The sequence below is a fragment of the Salmo salar genome, chromosome ssa15 (genome assembly GCF_905237065.1).
Source record: "Salmo salar chromosome ssa15, Ssal_v3.1, whole genome shotgun sequence".
Taxonomy (NCBI): Eukaryota; Metazoa; Chordata; class Actinopteri; order Salmoniformes; family Salmonidae; genus Salmo; species Salmo salar.
In genome coordinates this window covers 47163073-47184308 of record NC_059456.1, presented here as the reverse complement: position 1 = coordinate 47184308, position 21236 = coordinate 47163073, and the positions used below count along the sequence as shown (strand labels likewise).

The 21236-nt window shown below is 42.8% G+C and overlaps 1 protein-coding gene across 15 annotated transcripts in view; it reads right to left on the bottom strand.

Annotated features, from left to right (window-relative positions):
* nrxn3b (neurexin 3b) overlaps positions 1-19646 on the bottom strand; it is a 416790-nt gene extending 397144 nt beyond the window's left edge. For 7 of the 15 annotated variants that reach the window (XM_014145018.2, XM_014145030.2, XM_014145026.2 and 4 more), the window contains exons 1-2: positions 19412-19645; positions 4698-5869 (exon numbers count right to left, since the gene is read on the bottom strand). In XM_014145018.2, coding sequence (XP_014000493.1) covers positions 4698-5394 — 697 coding nt within the window. In that variant the 5' untranslated portion in view covers positions 5395-5869; positions 19412-19645. Of the gene's footprint in view, positions 1-4697; positions 5870-19411 lie in introns of all 15 variants that reach the window. The other 8 variants (XM_014145020.2, XM_014145028.2, XM_014145029.2 and 5 more) reach the window with 2 other exon arrangements.
* Positions 19647-21236: the final 1590 nt, after the last annotated feature.

The following is a 21236-nucleotide window of genomic DNA, read 5'->3' as shown; positions in this document are numbered from 1 at the left end:
GTGGAAAGAGGGTTATTTTTATTTTGCGCTGATAGCTGTAGCTATCTATAGTGGTAATAGTGGGAGAGTGGAGGGCATGATGGAGGTACTCAAAATGGCCACTCAGTCCTGCTACCTGCGGCCATGTTGTTCACTGACGGCCATGTTGTTCACTGACGGCTATGTTGTTCACTGACGGCCATGTTGTTCACTGACGGCCATGTTGTTACTCATGCTAACGTGACATGGTCGACAAATACTCACTGGATATTGCAACATTAAAAACAATTTTTAAAAGGAGGCACCACCTGCAGGAACAGCTAATGTATCAGTAGCTGGAGTAGCCAGATTACGGAGTACGACATTGGCTCACAGGGTTAAACACAAGGAGCGAAGGGCGAAAGACTAAAGAAGGGAGGTAGCAGAAGCCTGATAGACAGCATCCCTGCAGGCGAGAGGGGGATTTGGTGTCCCTGGCGCGTGTGTCTGTGAAATGCTAGGTTGCAAAACACATGCAGTTAAAGCTTTTGCTCCTTCCCTTCACATAGCTGGCTGCAGTGTCCAGAACAAGCCAATGGACGGCAGATAGGAGAACATGTGGTTCCTGTGTAATCCTCTTCCTGCTCCATTTTACCAGCCGCAGCAGCTAGCGACGCCATCCTCCATCCCAGCCCACTCAAATTCTAACATCACTGTCAGGCTTGGGACCGGACCCAAATGCCCTCTGCACTTAGCTTGTGTTGGAATTAGGCGCATGCACACACACACATACGCGCACGCAGAGACACACACACACACACACACACGCAAGCCACAGGCACACACACGCGCACGCAGAGACACACATACACACACACACATGCAAGCACACAGGCACACACACACACACACACACACACACACACACACACACACACACACACACACACACACACACACACACATCAGGCAAGTCCTCCCTCTTTTTTTTCTTTTTTTCCCCATGACCTATTTCCATAGTAAGATTATTGTAACTGTCATTTTTCCATGTATGTTTATTAATCCCCAAAGCCGAGCTCCTAGGCATCTCTTCAGCACTTGTTTAACAGTTTGCTTGCCCCAGCCTTCAATTACTACTGTTTTCGCAGGGCAGTTTTTATAGTGCAATAAGGCCTTTTTAGACTGCTTATTAAAATGAAGGAAGTTGAAGAAGTCTGATGATGAGAACATGGCAATCAGTTTGTACGTTACATAATCCTACAGCATGTGTCGATAGCTCATAATAGCCTTAACATTCTGAATATCTCATTTGTAATTAAAATACCCCTGAGGCATCCAGTCTTTCAAATGTCAAATCTATTCATTTAATAGGTTTGGGAACACAAAACATTACATTTCAAGGCCATATAAGAAACAATGAACAGAGATAAAATATGCCACATTCCAAATGACTCTGCAGAAATCATTAATAATTTCACACGTTGACTGATGATAGCATTGTCAGCATCCCAAACGGCACCCTATTCCCTATGGGGCTCTGGTCAAAAGTAGTGCACTATGTAGGGAATAGGGTGCCATTTGGGACGCAAAATTTGACTGATGATAACACCACTTCACCGCAATGGCTGTAATATCACCGAACAGCACGGGGGCGAGCAAACGGTGTCTTATTCCAGCCCCTCCGCTCTGACACACCTAGACACTGATACGCCCTGATCCACATGGGCGGACAGATTGAACATGTGTTTTATGGCCATCTGTTTATTGTCTTATTCTGCAGGTTGACGGTTTAGGGCTGAGCTCTGTGGGCAGGATGAGGGCCGAGGGCTAGGATAATGATGCTGATTATGTTACAGCTAGGCTAGCTAGGCTAACACAGTTATCCTGGCGGACTGGCTCTATGCGGCTCTTTGGGGGTGAGGGCTAAGGGCTGGGATAATGATTATGTTAGAGGTATGCAAATCCCAGTCATCCTGGGCTGTTTAGGGCTGAGCTCTGTGCTGAGGCTGTGGGAGGGCTGGGAGATGATGATGGTGCTGATGTAATGTTTAATGATGATGATGTTTCAAATAGCAAGGCTAACTAAGTCATAATATGAAGTTTCAGCTAGCTAAGCTAACCTAATCCTGATTGCTAGTTGCTAATGATGCTTTTGCTAGCTACAGCTAGGCTAGGCTAACCTAGGGCAGGCCTTGACGATAATCGTGCTGTTGATGATGTTTCAGCTAGCTAGGGCTAACCTAATCATCCTGTGGGGCTAAGGCCTGATGATGATTTCAGCTAGGCTAGGCTAAACCCAATCCTCTTGTTTCAGCTACTATACTATAGGCTAAACTAACCCATTGTCACTTGATTAGTTTAGTCTATAGTTCATGTACACATTCAAACGCTAATCACTGAATTGCACTACACTGTACATTGCATACATGGCCTTTAAGCAGGCTAGGTTGAAGTTAACAACTGTGAAAACTATGAGCTGAGCATACGTCATATAGCCCATCCCAGTCTAAATGCTAAATGCTTCTGAGGCCTAGTGGGCCTTGCCATCTGCCTGCTGTATGAATCCTGCTCCAGGGCCCGCTAGGATAACTCTAACTGCAGCTGTGCGTGTGTGTGTGTGTGTGTCTTTAGCCATGCAGCCAGCCAGTCTGCCTTACACACACACACACACACACACACACACACACACACACACACACACACACACACACACACAGTAAACACTTACAGGTCCGACAGATTGCACCCATTACTCATTAGCGTAACACATGATGCAGCATCAAAATCCTAAGTCAGTCTCACAGACACTACACAGACACTACACAGACACTACACAGACACAGACTTAAGAACGGTTGTGTCTCTAATGTCTCATGTGCTGACGGTGATGTTAAGCAATGTGGGCAAAATATGCTCTCTGTACTGTACTGCAGTGCAATAGTGTCTAAGGAAAAAACAACATGCTTTAGCAGCTGTAGACATACTGTAACAATAAGAACTCCCTCTAAGGCGTTGTCGATTGCAGATGTCAGTTTGAATTTATTGTGGTATTTGTCCCAGAGTTTCCTGGTCAAATTAGCCATTTCTGCTCTCATTATCCTCCTAATTATGCTTCAGCGTCTTCGCGGCGTAATCAACAATCAGCCACATAAATTAATCGGAGGGAGAAATATAGAGGGGTGGGGGAGAGAGAGAGAGAGAGAGAGAGAGAGAGAGAGAGAGAGAGCGAAAGAAAGAGAGAGAGCGAGAGAGAGAGATAGAGAGACAGAGAGAGACAGAGAGAGCGAGAGAGAGAGAGAGAGAGAGAGAGAGAGGGAGACAGAGAGAGAGACTGGAAAGCTGTGTGCGTGCTGGACACAGGGGGCTCTTCCAGTTAGCACAGCAGGAGAGTGCTCTCAGTGCTGTGCTCCTGTCTAGTGGCGTTTGTCCCCTCCACCAATAGGAGTGCTGCGTTGTAAATTAGAAGCACTGCCCTGGGGCGGTGACATGGCCCTCTATTCAACCGTCGTCCTGAATCACAAGCAACCTATTAAATCTCAGTTGTTTTAGCACAAGAATGTTATCGCTCCCATGGCAGCTCTGTGTCGGCCTGAGAGAAGCTCTCAAACGAATGGATGGATCTCTTCTCCTCTCCTCATTGTTAGACAGTGGCTGAGAGAAAACAGAACCAGACTAAAGGATAAGGCCCAGTCACTGAGACTGACAGTGCAGCGGACATGTACGGTTTTATGAACAATGCTAAGACATACAGTATCTTGTGTTTTGGAATGCTAAGCATATCAGTGGGTGGAGTAACTAGCTAGTATCCAAAATAAAAAATAAATGTTTGAAACCCTTAAAAAATTTGAACCAAAAATGGGAAAAAGAGCTGCAGTATAAGGTAACGAGCCACAAATAGAGGAGTACTCAGTGTGCATTCATCCCCTGTATTTCAAGATGGAGTTGCATCATTATTCAACCTTTCACTCTGGCCTAACCAGCCAGGAAGTGACCTAACCAGGCAGTAACAGGAAGTGGGTCAGCAGTGAATCAAACTCAGCCATCATGGGTCTCTAGTCTCAAAGTCACCCAATACACTCCAGACCGATGTAAAAGAGGAAGGAGGTGATGTTGTCTGAGAGATACGGTAGCTTCCTGTCTCATGAAGGCAGAACTAAGGACTAAAGTTGGAATTTACTATGAGCTTTGTCAGAGCACTACATTTCAATAAGACACATAGCAGAGACAGCCTTGGCATAAGTGACCAAGAGGAGAAAGATAAAGCTGTTCCTTATTATTCAAACCATTTTGTACCTTCTGGCCCTTGTAACACTTGCAGGAGCTGAATATATGGGAAGAAACATGACTGAACATTGTAATATGACTCTTATCAAACAATATTGCATCCCTGTACAGATTTCTCATGAAAGTAATAATAGAATGTGGAGAGTGTATATCCTGGTATATCACTTCCAATACAACTCCCACATACAACATACAATTCATTTTAAATAAACTGTGAAAGAGGAACCACCCACACAGAGATGTCCATGTTTTCTGTTCACGCTGAATCTGTGGACATGTTCTTGTAAATAGTTTTTTTCAACATGGAAATGGTACAAACGGTGTAGCAAAAACCTTGGAGAAAAGAGTCAGTTCATTCAATTCAAATATTGTATAAACACCTTTAGCATTCATTATTTGTACCTTGCTATCTACATTTAACAAAGACATTGGTCGGTAAGACTGAACGATCTTACCTTCACCGCAGGTCCGTCCGGTATATCCAGTTTTGGAGCAGTCACAGTACGGTTCTCCATCAGCCATGGAGCAGTGGCCTCCGTTCTCACACGGGTTCTCTGTACAGAGACCCATCATCTCCAGACGCACCTTCTGACTGTTGATCAGCGTGGGAACCTTGTTTCCGTAATTCAGGTCTGTGATAACTCCTTTGAACGGTGGCAGCTCTCTAACTGTCGGCAGGGTGATGGCCGAGGTCCTGATGTCTCCGGGTACACCTCCGAGGAAGAGGTCGCTGACGATCTTCATGAACTGGCGCTGTGGTCGAACCTCGTCCGCCTTGGTCTGCCCGTCCAGGGCTAGGACCGTTCTGAGGTTGTGTCGGCTGACTGTAGCGAAATGCCAGCGGCTGTCGTTGACCGATTTGTCAGAGGTGACCGTGGTCTCGGCGCAGTCGACACTGAAGCAGAGCTGGAGCTTCCCGTCTGTTACCGTGAGGAGCAGGAAGTCGCAGTAGCCGCCATCGTCAAAGTAGAGGATCAGGGCGTCAGACGCGGCTGTTTTGAACTGGAAGGTGAGCTCACTTCTGGTGCTGGCGTCCCAGCGGACGTACCGAGCCCACTGACCCTCGGAGCCTGTGAACTCCAGACCCTGGCACAGGCCCAGCAGAGTATTGAGCAGCAGGAGAACACGCTGGGAGAGACTAAAGGGATTCATTGTAGAAAAAATACGTAGGGTAGACTGTGCCAGTTGGGGTTAGATGTTAGAGGGAGAGATCCTTAGATCGCCAATAGCATCAGGTGTGTTTTTTGTTTCAAAGACTGATATATTTAATGTAGTGAAGGTCCCACGCGTGCAATGTTTTATTTAAGAAGATGACGCAATATCCTTTTGATTGTGATATAGACCAGAGGCTTTTTAAAGGACGAAAATCCTCCAGTCGAATCCCAGTCTTCCAATCCGAGAAGAGAGGCAAAGGAGTAAATATCCGTCTTCCTACCTAAGGATCGACAATGCTGATCCTCAGTGTGTTCTGTCAGTGATACAGAGGCCCATCCGATGATTTTCCTTTGAGGCGACTGCAAGGATTAAAACAGACGGCGACCATCTTGGCTTCAGATCCGTAGCCACGCCCCGTGGCACTGTGCTGTATGTTCTAGTCCAGTTTCCGGCCTTACAGAACTTCCCGTAACTGCAAAACAGAAATTCCATCATTATTCTGTATAGTTACTCAGCTCACCAAAAAACATGATTAGACTGTAAGTTCCACAAAGAGAGAAACATAACAGTCTAAATCAGCATAAAATGTGCTGGTCCAGCTTTAGGCCTACCAAAGCTGTTACTGGAAAACAACAGGAATTGTATCATTATTCGCACCTAAGAGTACCAGCTCACCAAAAGCATTTACTGACTATTGTCTAATGGCTAATTGACCCTGAGGGGACAAATAAAGTTTTATTGAAATGAATATAGCTGCCAGAAATAGAGGTTCAAAACACACCAAATCATCATAAAAATAATGATTTACAAGTATACCTTCCAAAAATCATCATGTGAGAAAATTGCCCTTTTACAACCCATAAACATTTAGATATTACTACTGCCTTTTATGTGCTACAATCAACTGAGCTAATGAGAGCCTAGTTTGTAAAAACTCTGATTTGGTCGCCTCTCAGTGATCAAGTAGTATGAACATACATTAAAGGTTTATCATAATAATTTTCATTTTTGGACGTAGTCTACCAATCGTTTTATCTGAATAGCAACTGGCGTTATCTTCAGGCTTTAAGATTACTTATCATTATATACACTGAGAGTTGAAGGCTTGAATTGTTAGTGTCCCGTTCAGACAGTACAGAAATATTATGAAAATAAGCAATCTTTCTGGTTACCAGAATCTGGTATACAGGTTTCTTGGGCTTCATGAATGAGGCAAAAAAATAAAGCCTCAGGCCTTGAAAAATAAAAAATGGAACTGTTTAGAAGTAAGAGGATATCGTTGAACCTGCTGTGGACAAGGCTACGACGACGCCTGTGGACAAGGCTACGACGGCGCCTGTGGACAAGGCTACGATGGCGCCTGTGGACAAGGCTACGACTGCGCCTGTGCAATGAGTGGAGCTTACTCAGGTGTTCTAAAGCTCATATCAGACTGAGAGCCTAATGCTTCTATGGTAGTTCTTCATGAGTTTTAGTTTAGAAAACGATTTTGCCGCAGAAGCGACACTTACAGGGGTGATAAAAACAACTTGATTGCCGTAGCAACGTCAGGGAAACTGGGCCGAAGGAAGTGCTGCTTCAAATACAGCAGTTCTGCAGCATCTTTAATTGAGCCTCTCTCATTCTCCTTAATTGCTGGCCTCAACATGTTACTGAAAGAGATTAATTGAATAGGAAGCTCTGGGGACAGGTTGTCTGGATACTGGACAACCAATAAGTTGGCAGATACAAACAGGTAATAATCTTTAGCGGACAACAGTTCTTGAGGGATTGAACAAAAAAAGTGATTTGCGATTTTGTTCATACTGGTTAAACTGCGTTTCAGTTGTGTGGTTGCAATATTTACAGTCGTGGCCAAAAGTTTTGAGAATGACACAAATATTAATTTCCACAAAGTTTGCTGCTTCAGTGTCTTTAGATATTTTTGTCAGATGTTACTATGGAATACTGAAAAAAGTATTTGATCCCCTGCTGATTTTGTACGTTTGCCCACCAAAAGAAATGATCAGTCTATAATTTTAATGGTAGGTTTATTTGAACAGTGAGAAACAGAATAACAACGAAAAAATCCAGAAAAACAACAAAAGCATGTCAAAAATGTTATAAATTGATTTGCATTTTAATGAGGGAAATAAGTATTTGACCCCCTCTCAATCAGAAAGATTTCTGGCTCCCAGGTGTCTTTTTTACAGTTAACGAGCTGGGGAGTTTCTTGGCCATGGACCGAAAATGTTTTGTTCCCCGAGCCACTTAGTTATCACTTTTGCCTTATGGCAAGGTGCTCCATCATGCTGGAAAAGGCATTGTTCGTCACCAACTGTTCCTGGATGGTTGGGAGAAGTTGCTCTCGGAGGATGTGTTGGTACCATTCTTTATTCATGGCTGTGTTCTTAGGCAAAATTGTGAGTAAGTCCACTCCCTTGGCTGAGAAGCAACCCCACACATGAATGGTCTCAGGATGCTTTACTGTTGGCATGACACAGGACTGATGGTAGCGCTCACCTTGTCTTCTCCAGACAAGCTTTTTTACGGATGCCCCAAACAATCAGAAAGGGGATTCATCAGAGAAAATTACTTTACCCCAGTCCTCAGCAGTCCAATCCCTGTACCTTTTGCAGAATATCAGTCTGTCCCTAATGTTTTTCCTGGAGAGAGGTGGCTTCTTTGCTGCCCTTCTTGACACCAGGCCATCTTCCAAAAGTCTTCGCCTCACTGTGCGTGCAGATTCACACCTACCTGCTGCCATTCCTGAGCAAGCTCTGTACTGGTGTTGCCCCGATCCCGCAGCTGAATCAACTTTAGGAGACGGTCCTGGTGCTTGCTGGACTTTCTTGGGCGCCTTGAAGCCTTCTTCACAACAATTGAACCGCTCTCCTTGAAGTTCTTGATGATCCGATAAATGGTTGATTTAGGTGCAATCTTATTGGCAGCAATATCCTTGCCTGTGAAGCCCTTTTTGTGCAAAACAATGATGACGGCACGTGTTTCCTTGCAGGTAATCATGGTTGACAGAGGAAGAACAATGATTCCAAGCACCACCCTCGTTTTGAAGCGTCCAGTCTATTATTCAAACTCAATCAGCATGACAGAGTGATCTCCAGCCTTGTCCTTTTCAACACTCACACCTGTGTTAACAAGAGAATCACTGACATGATGTCAGCTGGTCCTTTTGTGACAGGGCTGAAATGCAGTGGAAATGTTTTTGGGGGATTCAGTTCATTTGCATGGCAAAGAGGGACTTTGCAATTAATTGCAATTCATCTGATCACTCTTCATAACATTCTGGAGTATATGCAAATTGCCATCATACAAACTGAGGCAGCAGACTTTGTGAAAATTAATATTTGTGTCATTCTCAAAACTTTTGGCCACAACTGTACAGTCCCTTATCTAGTATATATTGGCATGCATCCTTCAAGACTAAGTTTAAATTGTGTGTAGCGCAATGGACATACAGTATAATGCACAATGTCTCAGGAAAGACTGTCTTGGTTGGCAATACTCAGTATGGAAAACAGTTGGGCCCACAACCTGCCCCTACAGGCCGTGGTGAAAACATTATTTTGCACACAAAAATGCAAAGCGACGCAGTGGCATACTGTAGCTACTATAGGCCTCAATGTAGAAAAAAGAGAGAGACAGAGAGAAAAGCAACAATGAGGACTTCAGGAGACCAGGGGAGTTCCTCAAGTTAGATTACATTTTATTTTATTAAATGTAATTTACCTTGAATATTGTAACCCACTGAGTTCAACAATAAATAGTGGCTGAAATTATCCTCAAGCCGACTACTTTTTTCCTCATTGATAAGGTATTTATTTGATGTGTCATTTATTTTATAAATAGCAACTAAATAGCAGCTAAATACTGTATATAGATATACACTCCATGGCCAAAAGTATGTGGACTTGGCTATTTAAGCCACACCCGTTGCTGACAGGTGACAGAAATGCAATCTCCAAAGACAAATATTGGCAGTAAAATGGTTCGTACTGAAGAGCTCAGTGACCTTCAATGTCGCACCGTCGTAGGATGCCACCTTTCCAACAAGTCAGCTTGTCAAATTTCTGTCCTGCTAGAGCTGCCCCAGTCAACTGTAAGTGCTGTTATTGTGAAGTGGAAACGTTTAGGAGCAACAACGACTCAGCCGCAAAGTGGTAGGCCACACAAGCTCACAAAAAGAGACCACCGAGTGCTGAAGAGCATAGCAAGTCAAAATCGCCTGTCCTCAGTTGCAACAATCACTATCAAGTTCCAAACTGCCTCTGGAAGCAACGTAAGCACAATAACTGGTTGCCGGGAGCTTCATGAAATGGGTTTCCATGGCCAAGCAGCCACACACAAGCCTAAGATCCCCACAAGCCTAAGATCCCCAAGCGTCGGCTGGTGTGGTGTAAAGCTCACGGCCATTGGACTCTGGAGCAGTGGAAACGTGTTTTCTGGAGTGAATGACGCTTCACCATCTGGCAGTCCGACGGACGAATCTGGGTTTGGCCGATGCCAGGAGAACGCTACCTGCCCTAATGCGTAATGCCAACTGTAAAGTTTGGTGGAGGAGGAATAATGGTCTGGGGCTGTTTTTTATTGTTCGGGCTAGGCCCCCTAGATCCTGTGAAGGGAATTCTTAACGCTACATTCTAGACGATTCTGTGCTTCCAACTTTGTGGCAACAGTTTGGGGAAGGCCCTTTTCTGCACAAAGCGAGGTCCATACAGAAATGGTTTGTCAAGATCGGTGTGGAAGAACTTGACTCGCCTGCACAAAGCCCTGACCTCAACCCCATCGAACACCTTTGGGATGAATTGGAATGCCAACTGCGAGTCAGGCCTAATCGCCCAACATTAGTGCTCGACCTCACTAAGCTCTTGTGGCTGAATGGAAGCAAATCCCCGCAGCAATGTTCCAACATCTAGTGGAAAGCCTTCCCAGAAGAGTGGACGCTGTTATAGCAGCAAAAGAGGGACCAACTCCACATTAATGCTCATAATTTTGGAATGTGAGATGTTCGACGAGCAGGTGTCCAGATACTTTTTGCCATGTAGTGTAGATATTAGGCTACACTGCAGGATGAAACACAACAACTTTCCATCCAAGCCGGGAGAGAGCACGAGGATGGCTCATGTCATGCAGGTTTAGGTATGCTATACAGGGCAGTTATACATTCTAAAAAAATATATATTTTGGTAGCTGGTTAGTATGCTGTTGCATATGATTAGATTTTTTTTTTTTTACAATCTGCAATGTTTCTATTTCCAGCTTTAATAATTGAACAAGTAATTACATTATTGCCGCCAGCCAGCAGTCTAAATGGCAGCATTGCGACATCGTGTAAAGCTTTGTCAAATGTTAGGTTTAACATAAGCTAATGACAACCAAATACGCTTCCCAATAAACATGCATCCATTAGCTAAAGCAAAGCTATAGGTTACCAGTGGAGGCTCTTCCGAGGAGGAAGGGGAGGACTGTCCTCCTCAGTGGATTTCATAAATGTTTCAATTGTAAAACATTTAAAAATGTATCCTTTTTAGATAAAACTTCACTAAATATAATCACATCATCAAATAACTGATTAAAACACACTATTTTGCAAAGAAGGTCTACAGTAGCCTGAACAGCATTCTGTAGGGTAGCAACATGGTGTAGCCGGAGGACAGCTTGCTTCCGTCCTCCTCTGGGTAAATTGACTTCAAAGCAAAACCTAGGAGGCTCATGGTTTTCACCCCCTTCCATTGACTTACAAAATAATTATGAAAACTTCTGGAGTACGTCATCCAGCCTATCAGAGCTCTTGCAGCATAAACTGACATGATGTCCACTCAGTCAAAGGAACAGAGAACTAATCTAGTAATGAAAGCATAAGATAACCTATCTAGCACTGCAGTGTATAAAATGTGGCGAGTAGTTGACTCAAAGAGAGAGTTTTGAACAAATTAATTTCTTCCAAAATGAAGCAAAAGCCAGAGAGAAATATATACAGTTGAAGTCGAAAGTTTACATACACCTTAGCCAAATACATTTAAACTCAGTTTTTCACAATTCCTGACATTTAATCCAAATAAAAATTCCCTGTCTTAGGTCAGTTAGGATCATCACTTTATTTTAAGAATGTGAAATGTCAGAATAATAGTAGAGAGAATGATTTATTTCAGCTTTTATTTCTTTCATCACATTCCCAGTGGGTCAGAAGTTTACATACACTCAATTATTATTTGGTAGCATTGCCTTCTTGTTTAACTTGGGTCAAACGTTTCGGGTAGGCTTCCACACGCTTCCCAAAATAGATTGGGTGAATTTTGGCCCATTCCTCCTGACAGAGCTGGTGTAACTGAGTCAGGTTTGTAGGCCTCCTTGCTCGCACACGCTTTATCAGTTCTGCCCACAAATTGTCTATAGGATAGAGGTCAGGGCTTTGTGATGGCTACTCCAATACATTGACTTTGTTGTCCTTAAGCCATTTTGCCACCACTCTGAAAGTATGCTTGAGGTCATTGTCCATTTGGAAGACCCATTTGCGACCAAGCTTTAACTTCCTGACTGATGTCTTGAGATGTTGCTTCAATATATCCACATAATTTTCCTTTCTCATCATGTCATCTATTTTGTGAAGTGCACCAGTCCCTCCTGCAGCAAAGCATCCCCACAACATGATGCTGCCACCCCTGTGCTTCACAGTTGGGATGATGTTCTTTGGCTTGCAAACCTCTCCTTTTTCCTCCAAACATAACAATGGCCATTATAGCCAAACAGTTCTATTTTTGTTTCATCAGACTAGAGGACATTTCTCCAAAAGGTATGATCTTTTTCCCCATGTGCGGTTGGAAACCATAGTCTGGCTTTTTTATGGCGGTTTTGGAGCAGTGGCTTCTTCCTTGCTGAGCAGGCTTTCAAGTTATGTCGATAAAGGACTCGTTTTGCTGTGGATATAGATACTTTTGTACCTGTTTCCTCCAGCATCATTACAAGGTCCTTTGCTGATGTTCTGGGATTGATTTGCACTTTTCGCACCAAAGTATGTTCATCTCTAGGAGACAGAACGCGTCTCCTTCCTGAGCGGTATGACGGCTGCGTGGTCCCATTGTTTTGTACAGTATTGTTTGTACAGATGAACATGGTACCTTCAGGTGTTTGGAAATTGCTCCCAAGGAGGAACCAGACTTGTGTAGGTCTACAATTTGTTTTCTGAGGTCTTGGCTGATTTTCCCATGATGTCAAGCATAGAGGCACTGAGTTTGAAGGTAGGCCTTGAAATACATCCACGGGTACACCTCCAATTGACTCAAATGATGTCAATTAGCCTGACAGAAGCTTCTAAAGCCATCACATCATTTTCTGGAATTTTCCAAGCTGTTTAAAAGCACAGTCAACTTAGTGTATGTAAACTTCTGACTCACTGGAATTGTGATACAGTGAATTATAAGTGAAATAATCTGTCTGTAAACAATTGTTGGAAAAATTACTTGTGTCATGCACAAAGTAGATGTCCTAACCGACTTGCAAAAACTATAGTTTGTTAACAAGAAATGTAAATGACTCCAACCTAAGTGTATGTACACTTCCAACTTCAACTGTATATAGCGAGAGAAAGTGTAATTTTTTTTCACTTTACCTTACCTATCTAGCAAAGGCAGCTAGCTAGTTTAGTGTACTGAAACACCCTGCTCAAACAGAGGGATGCTATGTTAGCTAAGTGGCTAACACAACACTGGAACTCTTCCAGGTCAAGGTAAGCATTTGGTATTACTAATTTATTTCCACCAGGTCCCGCTGGTGTTACTGCTTACACTGTAATGTTACTGCATGATTGTAGCGGGTTTACTAACGCGCTAGTTCTATTAGCTATGCTGACTATGACGTTACTTTAGCTAATATGGGGACAACAATGTAGGCTGTGAGTAGCGGTTTGGCTTGGAAATGTTTTTTCACCTGGTCACATACAGCTGATGTGTTGTGCATTGAAGCGAAGGGAAGAGGTGAGAGAAGGAGAGAGCATAGGACGGGGCTGCCATGAAAGTGAACTGTGTTTACGCATGATCAGCGGTGTATTCATTCTGCCGATTCTGTTGAAAAATGTTTCTTAAACGGAAGCAAATGGAACAAAACGGGGATAAACATAGCTGAATTTGTCCAATAGAAACTCTTATTTTCAACTGTTGGACTGATGACCGCCACTGTAGGCTACATGCCCTGGCACCACAGAAAGCCTATCATCGAATCGATAGGCAGCCGCATAGACATGCAGCAATTTCAACCCTATGGACAGCGATCGGTAGTCTAATCTTTGTGAGTGGCTTGTAGGGAGGGGAGGGGGAGGTGAACTTCGACCTTGCGGGGGTCCAGAGAAACTGTATTATGACAGTTAATACTATTACCGTGTTGTTACAACTTTATTCTGTGCTGGAATGTAAAGTGCTACCAAATAAAAAAAGATGTTTCTTGTCCCACATACAATAAGGTGAGCCCATAAAGACTTATGAAAAATGATCAGTTTCTGTCTTCATCCTACTATTTCCTACTTATGACTACACTACAGTGAGGTAAGGAGGAAGGTGTTCTAGCCTGTAACATCCGCTTGGATCTAGTGGTGGGTATACAGTACATTCGGAAAGTATTCATACCCCTTCACCTTTTCCACATTTTGTTACGTTACAGCCTTATTCTAAAATTGATTCAATCGTTTTTTTTCTCCTCATCAATTTACACACAATAACGCATAATGACAAAGAAAATACAGGTTTTTCTTTTTTTTTTAACAAATGCATTATTTGATTTTTTACGGAAAAATCACATTTACACAAGTATTCAAACACTTTACTCACTACTTTGTTGAAGCACCTTTGGCAGAGATTTCAGCCTCAAGTCTTCTTGTGTATGATGCCACAACCTTGGCACTTAGATGGGGAGCGTTGCTGCACTGCAATTTTCAGGTCTCTCCAGAGATGTTCGATCAGCTTCAAGTCCGAGCTCTGGCTGGGCCACTCAAGGACATTCAGAGACTTGTCCCGAAGCCACTCCTGAGTTGTTTTAGGGTCATTATCCTGTTGCAAAGAGAACCTTCGCTCAAGTCTGAGATCCTGAGCGCTCTGAAGCAGATTTTATCAAGGATCTCTCTGTACTTTGCTCCGTTCATCTTTCCCTCGATCCCGACTAGTCTTCCAGTTCCTGCTGCTGAAAAACATCCCCACAGGATGCTGCCACCACCATGCTTCACCGTAGAGATGGTATTGGCCAGGTGATGAGGGGTGCCTGGATTCCTCCAGACATGACGCTTGGCATTCAGGTCAAAGTGTTCAATTTTGGTTTCGTTAGACCAGTTAATCTTGTTTCTCATGGTCTGAGAGTCCTTTAGGTGCCTTTTTGGCAAACTCAAAGAGGGCTGTCGTCCCTTTTACTGAGCAGTGGCTTCCGTCTGGCCACTCTACTGTAAAGGCCTGATTGGTGGAGTGCTGCAGAGATGGTTGTCCTTCTGGAGGGTTCTCCCATCTCCACAGAGGAACTCTGCATCTCTGTCAGAGTGACCATGGTGTTCTTGGTCACCTGCCTGACCAAGGCCCTTCTCCCCCGATTGTTCAGTTTGGCCGGGCGGCCAGCTCTAGGAAGAGTCTTGGTGGTTCCAAACTTCTTCCATTTAAGAATGGAGGAGGTCACTGTGTTCTTGGGGACCTTCAATGCTGCATACCTTTTTTATGTACCCTTGCCCAGATCTGTGCCTCGACACAATCCTGTCTCGGCGCTCTACGGACAATTCCTTCGACCTCATGGCTTGGTTTTTGCTCTGACATGCACTGTCAACCATGGGACCTTATATAGACAGGTGTGTGCCTTTCCAAATCATGTCCAATTAATTGAATTTACCACAGGTGGACTCCAATCAAGTTGTAGAAACATCTCAAGGATGATCAATGGAAACAGGATGCACCTGAGCTCAAATTCAAATCTCATAGCAAAAGGTCTGAATACTTATGTAAATAAGGTTTTTCTTTTTTTTAAAATGTAATAATACAACTGTTTTCACTTTGTCATTATGGGGTATTGTGTGTAGATTGTGAGGGAAAAAATAAATTGATCAATTTTAGAATAAGGCTGTAACATAACAAAATGTGGAAAAAGTAAAGGAGGTCTGAATACTATCTGAATGCACTGTATCTCTAACAACCTTCTGCAGCCTGATAAATTGGACTAATTATCCAGCAGCTCCACAATCCCTCTCCTTTGCATATCTTTAGTTACCATCACAAACAGCTATTGATAAAGATGAAATGAAGGCTAGTCAATTGATGGGGCAATTGTATTTTTTTAATAACATTTCGAAATATAAATATACATAGTTTCCAAAGCAAAAGGATCCAAACTTTGTACTTATTTACCTTTTTTAATGTTTGTTTTCTTTTTCTTTTTGAGTGGCAGCCCACAGAATTTGTATATTGTACCTGTAACCTTATACAAACAGAACCGTAGGCCTACATGTGTACTCAACCAGCCTTCTGCTCTTGTAGTCGTATTGGCCTGGCCATGGTCTCTCGAGCCCCAGACAAAAGCCTAGTCCAATCATGACGATACCAGAACAACGTACTCTGACACACAATAGGCCCTTTAATCACCACCTGCCTGTTCTGAATACTTCATCTATCTGCATAGAGCAGCCAGCCTGCTATTGAGTTCTGGTAACTGATACCCTATGTTAATGCAACGCTGTGCCTCTCGTTGACAACCACCATGCTAGACCTGGACCTCCTCGCTCTTGGTATGCATCCCGAATGGCACCCTATTCCCTACACAGTAAAGTACGTTTGACCAGAGCCTTATGAGCCTTCATCAAAAGTAGTGCACTTTAATATAGGGAATATGGTGCCATTTGGTACGGAGACATTCACAACCATCATGCTTGGGTACATATTTTTTATGTTTATTTTTGTATCAGCTGATAAGGTACTAGTTAGGGTTGCCATTCAGATGTCGTAGGCTTAGTTGGCCTAGTAATTATTAGACATAGGCCTAGTAATTTTCACTGTCTAAAGACAAATCCATCTGGGGATAGTAGGCCTAGAGAGGTTAAAGGGCCTGGAAGGGTGTAGTGACCTCTGACCCATTGATACGTTCATGTTATTACTCCTATAATGAGAGATATATAGTGCATTACAATGAGAGAGATATAGTGCATTACAATGAGAGAGATATAGTGCATTACAATGAGAGATATATAGTGCATTACAATGAGAGATATATAGTGCATTACAATGAGAGAGAGATAGTGCATTACAATGAGAGAGATATAGTGCATTACAATGAGAGAGATATATAGTGCATTACAATGAGAGATATATAGTGCATTACAATGAGAGAGAGATAGTGCATTACAATGAGAGAGATATAGTGCATTACAATGAGAGAGATATAGTGCATTACAATGAGAGAGATATAGTGCATTACAATGAGAGAGATATAGTGCATTACAATGAGAGATATATAGTGCATTACAATGAGAGAGATAAGGTGCATTTCATTTGACCAGGGTACATAGAGCTCTGGTCAAAAGGGGATCTGGTCAAAAGTAGGGAAGAGGGTGCCCTTTTGGACAAAGACCTAGTATCAGCCAATAAGGTACTAGGGTTGCCATTCAGAAGTCATGGTAATAATACGGGGCCATGGTCCCAATGAAACCTGATATCCAGCTAGCCTTTCTATGAACAGTACAGCCTCTCCCTGCTCCAGTCCATCAGGATGAGACGAGTTATTGTATGCATAATACTTTCGGGTCAGGTGTCCTTCTCTTGAATTAAAACAATGTTTCAGGGGTTATATTACAGATTCAGGGACTCCATTATAATAAACTGTTGGCTTAGCTCCTCTGTATTGGTCTACGTTTTTTTGTTTGTTATTAGGTCTGTAATTGCTGTTGGAGTTAAAACGAATGAATTGCGCATTACCCTATAGGCCTGTATTTCCCGTTACATATACTCTTAATTATTTAACTGCAGTGTCACGCGATACCGTTACCGTATAGACATTGACTTGGCATAAATGATTAATTTGTCTTCATTGTTGGAGATACAGTATATCGACAACGGTTTCTGTCGACGACTAAACCGGCCGTAATGTATCTCGCAGTCAGTGTGAGCTAAACTCTCCTCTCTCTGCCTCCCTCCTGCTGCGTTCTTTATCTGTCACATTCACTCTGCACGAAGATTCTCTCTCATTGAAGGGTCGGTTTAATTTCGCATCAAATCACGCCAAACAGACTTTGACACGCGATGGAGCGCCACACCACTTCTTCGTAATGCACAACATGACAAGCACACTTTTCAGCTTTGTAGTTTATGTCATTACTGTACCTACAGATAATACTGTCATATAGGCCTACATTCCTGACTAAAACGTGTGCCTCAATCCACATGTTTAAAACATCCGTTTGAAGGGTTGCCTTGAAATATAAATATGTAGCCTTATCCTTACAGCCTACTAGGATGCTCCGTCCACACGCCTGGCTTAGCAAAGTTGAATTCTTAGACTGAGCCATATCTCCTGCCACAATACACTATTCCTATCGTTTAAAATCAAATATTTTAAAGAGGGCGCAAAAGAAAGATAATTTCAACAGAGATTCAGTAAAACGTAACCTACTTCGTGATGCTGTCTCCCGTTGCGCTTTTCTCTCGCTCCACGCACGAGGGCAGTCTGGAGGATGTGAGGATTTGACCGATGAGTCGTTGGATGATTTGGGTTCGTTCCTTCGTGTTTTGGAACATACTTTCGAGATTACAGCGGGGTTGATGAATTCGTCGAAATATTTAATATCACGCTTTTCCCACGTAATTCAGATGACTAGTCCCCGAAAGCTTGGCGCAATGTGTGGGGCGCATGTTTTGGTCATTCCACAAAAAGTGTGCCAATCTTCCTTTTTTATTAATGTTACATTAAATGAAGTACCCTTTAATATAGACCACATGGAGAATTCAATAAATGCTTGCTGAAGTGCCAAAATTCTGCATATTAACATGTCCCTCCGTCAACCTTGTCATTTCTGTAACCCACTTCCCAACGTTTCTCCAAGTTTCACCATCATTGCAAAGCACTAATTATTTAGTTGCTTTGACAAAGTCATTTTTAAAGATTATTATTTATTTCATGTGATTCGCGATTGAATTGCATATGTCTCTACTTTTAAGGTCAATCCTGTTAAATGAACTGAAGTCTCCTTTTAATATGGAGAAACTATTCCTTTATAAAGATAGAGTAAAAGCAGGTGATCTGGGTCTACACTTTTTGCCAATTTTCTGGTGTTTTGTGGTGGAATAGTGAGCGGGTCTAAGCATAACAGGTCAACCTGGTAGATAGACAGGCTTGAAATGTTTTAACAATGACATTTTTTTGGGTGAAACTTGCATTAAATTGCCACTCCCTGTTGCACACAACAAGCTTCCGTTCCCCCTGTCACAACGGGATTCATGGCTGATTTAAGATAGAATTGTCAACCATGTTATGGTCAACCATGTTACTTTATTTGGCGCTTATTTGGAGCTTACCATACTTTTTGTTCTTCTTTTTGACCTCTTGAGATGGGAAAACGTGTTTTTTTATTAAGTTGAACATGTACTCTTTATGACAGAATGTAAAAAATAACGTGAAATCAAACGTTTTTTACACTTTGCAAAGGGCACAGAATTGGTGGAATTACCCTTTTACAGCCGTTTAATGAACTGAAACTTTTTAATGCATGCATTTCGCTCCTCAACACGACGAGCTATGTGTAGCCTCATAATATGCCTCGACCTTATCCACAAATCGTTTGTTTCAAATGCCATATTAACCTAGTTAACTATTTTGTGTTTTGTGTGGACATATCGTCTATTCCAAAAATAGTCCATGCAAAATGAATGACTCACTGTAATCATATCCAAAGATAAGCTTGTGAATAATTAAAAATACACCCAACACGGTGTTATAAGCTATAGCCTTGAGTCTTTTTATCAGCTACACTCAATAAAATAAAGAACATCATATATACTGCGATTCTTACCTTTATTTAGGTTATGTAGATCCAAACAATATCCCAATAATCCAAAAGAAAGTCCCATATACAGCAAAACGCTCTTTGGTTTTAGCACATCCAGTATAGGGGTCGTGATGCTGGTGGTGATGATGAGGGGATGAGAAGGTTATTAACAGTGAAGCGCGCAGCGCAGTAGCCTAGTGCTGAACAGAACAGCAGTCTCTCTCTCTGTCCCTGGCTCGAGCCTGTCTCTCTCTCTCTCTCTTTGTGAACGCGCGTATCCCAGGGCCGTTCGCTCTCCTCCGCGCAACTGATGGGCTCGCACTGGACTCTCACTCACTCTCACGTTCCGCCCTCTACTCACTCCCCAAAACACGCAATTTAAAGACGTAGAAAAGACGACTGAAAGGAGGGAAAGTTTGGCCCTCAGGCCAAGTAAGCCTAATGTCAAGATCATCGTGCTGAGCTATAGGAATGTTGTGTAGCCTATATGTTTTGAGGTGTTTTGTGGTCAATTGTCAGGCGTTGTGATTCTCATTATGAGCCACTTTTCATTAGAAGCTTAATTCCCCTACAAGGAGAGGCTACTAGGGCTGGCAATCTCAGGGATTATGATTTTAAATAGTCATTGGGAAAGTGAAAACTTGACTTGATTTGCGGTTGTCATGCAATGACACGGTTCTCGAATCTGAATGTAGTGACTCTGTCCATGGTGCTGAAGTGATAAACAGAGACCGGCAGCTTGAATGTTTCACGAGTCACGACTGCTGACGGATGACGTGTTTTAAATGGCTTATGAGTCACTTATGGTACATATGTGTTACCTTTGGTAGTCCTCCTTTTGACATACATTACAATAGGCTATTATTATTCAATGAAATGTGACGTTTATATCATGCCAAGGTAGGTCTAAGGTCATGCTATAATGATGCTGCTGCAGCCCTTACTTTGCCCTGAAATGTGTCCTGGCCCTTATCAGTTCTATAGTGTAGCCATGTCTTGTAGGGCTGAGATCAAAGCTAATCTGGTGTAGTGACATATGAGGTAGGCCTATGTGGCTAAACAATGTACAGATATAATGATTAGATCAGTAACCATGCCTAATGAGAGAGGGGGAGTGAGCGGGATGGAGGGAGGGGAGAGGGAGAGAAACAGTAACTCCCCTGAGACATAATAGGATGACATTTGGTATTAGCATGTACACACACGACACACACACACACACACACACACACACACACACACACACACACACACACACACACACACACACACACACACACACACACACACACACACACACACACACACACACACACACACACACACACACACACAGAGGTCTGGGCAGTGAGGATATAAACATGGTCATAATGAGAAGCGCTGTCCATGAGAGCACTATAGCCTCAAGGACCCTCTCTCAGATATAACACTTGTATCTTCTCTTCCCTCAATAAACTTCTTAGGGATAGGGGGCAGTATTTTCACGTCCGGATGAAAAATGTGCCCAAATTAAACTGCCTGCTACTCTACTCAGGCCCAGAAGGTAGGATATGCATATTATTAGTAGATTTGGATAGAAAACACTCTGAGGTTTCTAAAACTGTTTGAATGATGTCTGTGAGTATAACAGAACTCATATGGCAGGCAACAACCTGAGAAAAATCCAACCAGGAAGTGGGAAATCTGAGGCTTGTAGTTTTTCAAGTGATTCCCGATCCAACATACAGTGTTAACGGGGTCATGTTGCACTTCCTAAGGCTTCCTCTAGATGTCAACAGTCTTTAGAACCTTGTTTCATGCTTTTACTGTGAGTATGGAGCCAACAAGAGCTGACTCAACCAAGTGTCCC